The 2500-nt window shown below is 38.0% G+C and overlaps 2 protein-coding genes across 2 annotated transcripts in view; both read right to left on the reverse strand.

The window, feature by feature from the left end:
- Window positions 1-2500, reverse strand: part of LOC138015574 (cyclic nucleotide-binding domain-containing protein 2-like) — an 83886-nt gene that overhangs the window by 21406 nt on the left and 59980 nt on the right. The window lies entirely within an intron of this gene.
- LOC138016298 (uncharacterized) overlaps window positions 1433-2500 on the reverse strand; it is a 6650-nt gene continuing 5582 nt past the window's right edge. Inside the window, exon 8 of the mRNA XM_068863466.1 lies at window positions 1433-1896. Coding sequence (XP_068719567.1) covers window positions 1783-1896 — 114 coding nt within the window. The 3' untranslated portion in view covers window positions 1433-1782. The remainder of the gene's footprint in view (window positions 1897-2500) is intronic.

Raw genomic sequence — 2500 nt, forward strand, 5'->3', positions numbered from 1 at the left:
AGAATACGTGGAGTGATGATTAAAACGGTATGTTTGGCGAGTTTAAAGCAACAAGGATAATAAATGTATGTAAAGTAGCATTTTATCAAGTGTTTGATAATTTTAATGTGAATCTCCGTAAAAACGAAGGATTTCTAAATTCTATTCCATGTATTCCTATTCCGGAATACGGTCAATCGAACGCGCCCTTTGTGTCCGCTATTAGTAGGCCTTTCAGACCCGGCTAGAAGACTTTACACTGAAATAAAGTTTATCATCATCATCATCATCCAGAGATATTAAATTTTTTTGTTCAAAAACGATGACGTCACAAACTTTGCAAGTGACTGTAAATCACAAAATTGAGAATATCTCCAAAAATATTGGGTGGATGTTGCTCAAACTTGACAGCGGCATTCTACGTCAAGTAAAACACAAAATGATACCCTCTATGCTGTTGCCATGGAAACCATTTTTGCTGCTGGGTCTATTTAACGCAGGACTGATTGTGTCGTTTATTGCCGTAATAAGACATGATCATTCTTGGTAAGCTTATACAGCTTAGGCAGCATATGTGTTGCAAGTCTTACAATCTGCTTGTACTTATCTGTTCAGAGAGGGACTAAAAACGAGAATGTTGCCATGGCAACATCTTAACTGGTGTCAATTTGTGCCCTATCTGATCCAGGTGATCTGGTGACGTAATTTGGAGGACTGGGAAGAAAAAATTTGATGCCGTATCCCACAATGGTGCGCGGCCTTAGGTGTTGTTTCCAAATTCCCTGCAGTATTGCCATCGCCAAAACTCAACAGATCATTACGTGTCTACCACATTTCCTGTTATTGAATGAACATTCAAGTAGACCCGAAAAGATCTAACCTTGCCGCTGCCATGTTGAATTCGAAAATAAAGCCGCGCGCGGTTGTGGGATACGGCGTTAAAATGTTTCTCTCCAGTCCTCCGAATTACGTCACCAGATCACCTGGATGTAGGTAACATTACTGGTGCCAAGTTTGAACAACACCCGTCCAATATTTACTGATCATATTCTCAATTTTGGGATTTATTACAGGCATCTGTACAGTTTTTGACGTCATCAATTTTTGAACAAAAACTTGAATATCTCGGAAACGATATTTCCAAAATAGAAAACACCATTTTTCATCATTTCTAAAAGGTCTTTAAAATAAGCAAAAGATATTTTTTACTTCATAGGCACTTTAAGAAACCACGATGGCTACGGCGACGACAGAAGACAATGATATCATTGGTTAAAAATAGGAGACGTACTCGAGCGACACGTATTTTAGCACATAATTGCAGTATTGTGGATAACAATGACGTGAAATCACCAAATTTGAGGTTCTCCGTCTTTTGAGAGCCAGTGATAAACGTCGGCTAAAAAAAATGGCCATTCTTGCTTTCTATTAAACACAACTGATCATGAGTGCGTGGACTTTTTTAATCTTTTAATTAATTGCTTTTAGACAATCGTTATTAGTTCTAAGAGCTAAAATTTGTCAATTTGAAAATAGCTCTTCCTTATATACATATGAAATTGGACGTCCGCCTTTAATTTAAATTTGAAATAAATAATTTACAATCGTAACTAATTCAAGTTCGAAGTTCGATTAAGAAAAAAGGTATCCACTCCTTCTCGAAGAATGTACGATTCTAATAAATAATCTAGAAAAATTTCACCTAAAACATTGTACAAAATAAGTCGAAAATAAAGTCTTCATATTTTTTTAAATCGCCAACGTAAGACTTGAACGAACTGCAGATTCTTCTGTGACCGTATGTCATAAATGAAGGGTATCTAAGAGAGTGTTTATAGTTTGTGTTTTAAAGGAGTCCCAGTTCGCTTGATCTTGCATCTTCTGTTCCAGTTTAGCCTGACTTGGGTACGGAGGAATCTAAGAAAAGATTGACTACACTGTTAGAAGTCTTCTGTTAAAGCCAAGAGTTCGCGATTAAAACTGAACTAACAAGAAGTCGTACGCTTCCCTCTAATCCGTCATTTCGTTGAATGAATAAGGGTGCGTTCGATTGACCCTACCCCGGAATAAGAATACGTGGAGTGATGAGTCAATACGGTACGTCTCACGTTTTGAAGTAACAAGAATAAATAAAGATATGTTTAAAATAACATTTAGCAAGTGTTTGACAATTTTAATGTAAATCTCCGTAAAAAGGCAGGATTTATAACTTCTATTCCCTGTATTCCTATTCCGGAATACGGTCAATAGAACGCTTCCTAAAATGACAACCGGATTAGGTAGTTGAATCTCAAGTAAGGAACGGGAAGCAGTCGGTTAAAAATTTCCCAAACCTGTAGCGCGACTTGCTCTGTAGTACAAATAGTCCGCGACAGCACCGTTCGCAGGGGGAAGAATAGACGGGGATTTTGTACCCGCCTCAAATTCTCTGGCGCGAAGTCCTCTGCGACGAAAAAGAGTTTTTAGCTAAGCGAGCGTGAAAGCCATCGACGTTGATCCACGCAACTTCACAGACGATATT

The sequence above is a fragment of the Montipora capricornis genome, chromosome 9 (genome assembly GCF_036669925.1).
Source record: "Montipora capricornis isolate CH-2021 chromosome 9, ASM3666992v2, whole genome shotgun sequence".
In the NCBI taxonomy this organism is placed as follows: domain Eukaryota; kingdom Metazoa; phylum Cnidaria; class Anthozoa; order Scleractinia; family Acroporidae; genus Montipora; species Montipora capricornis.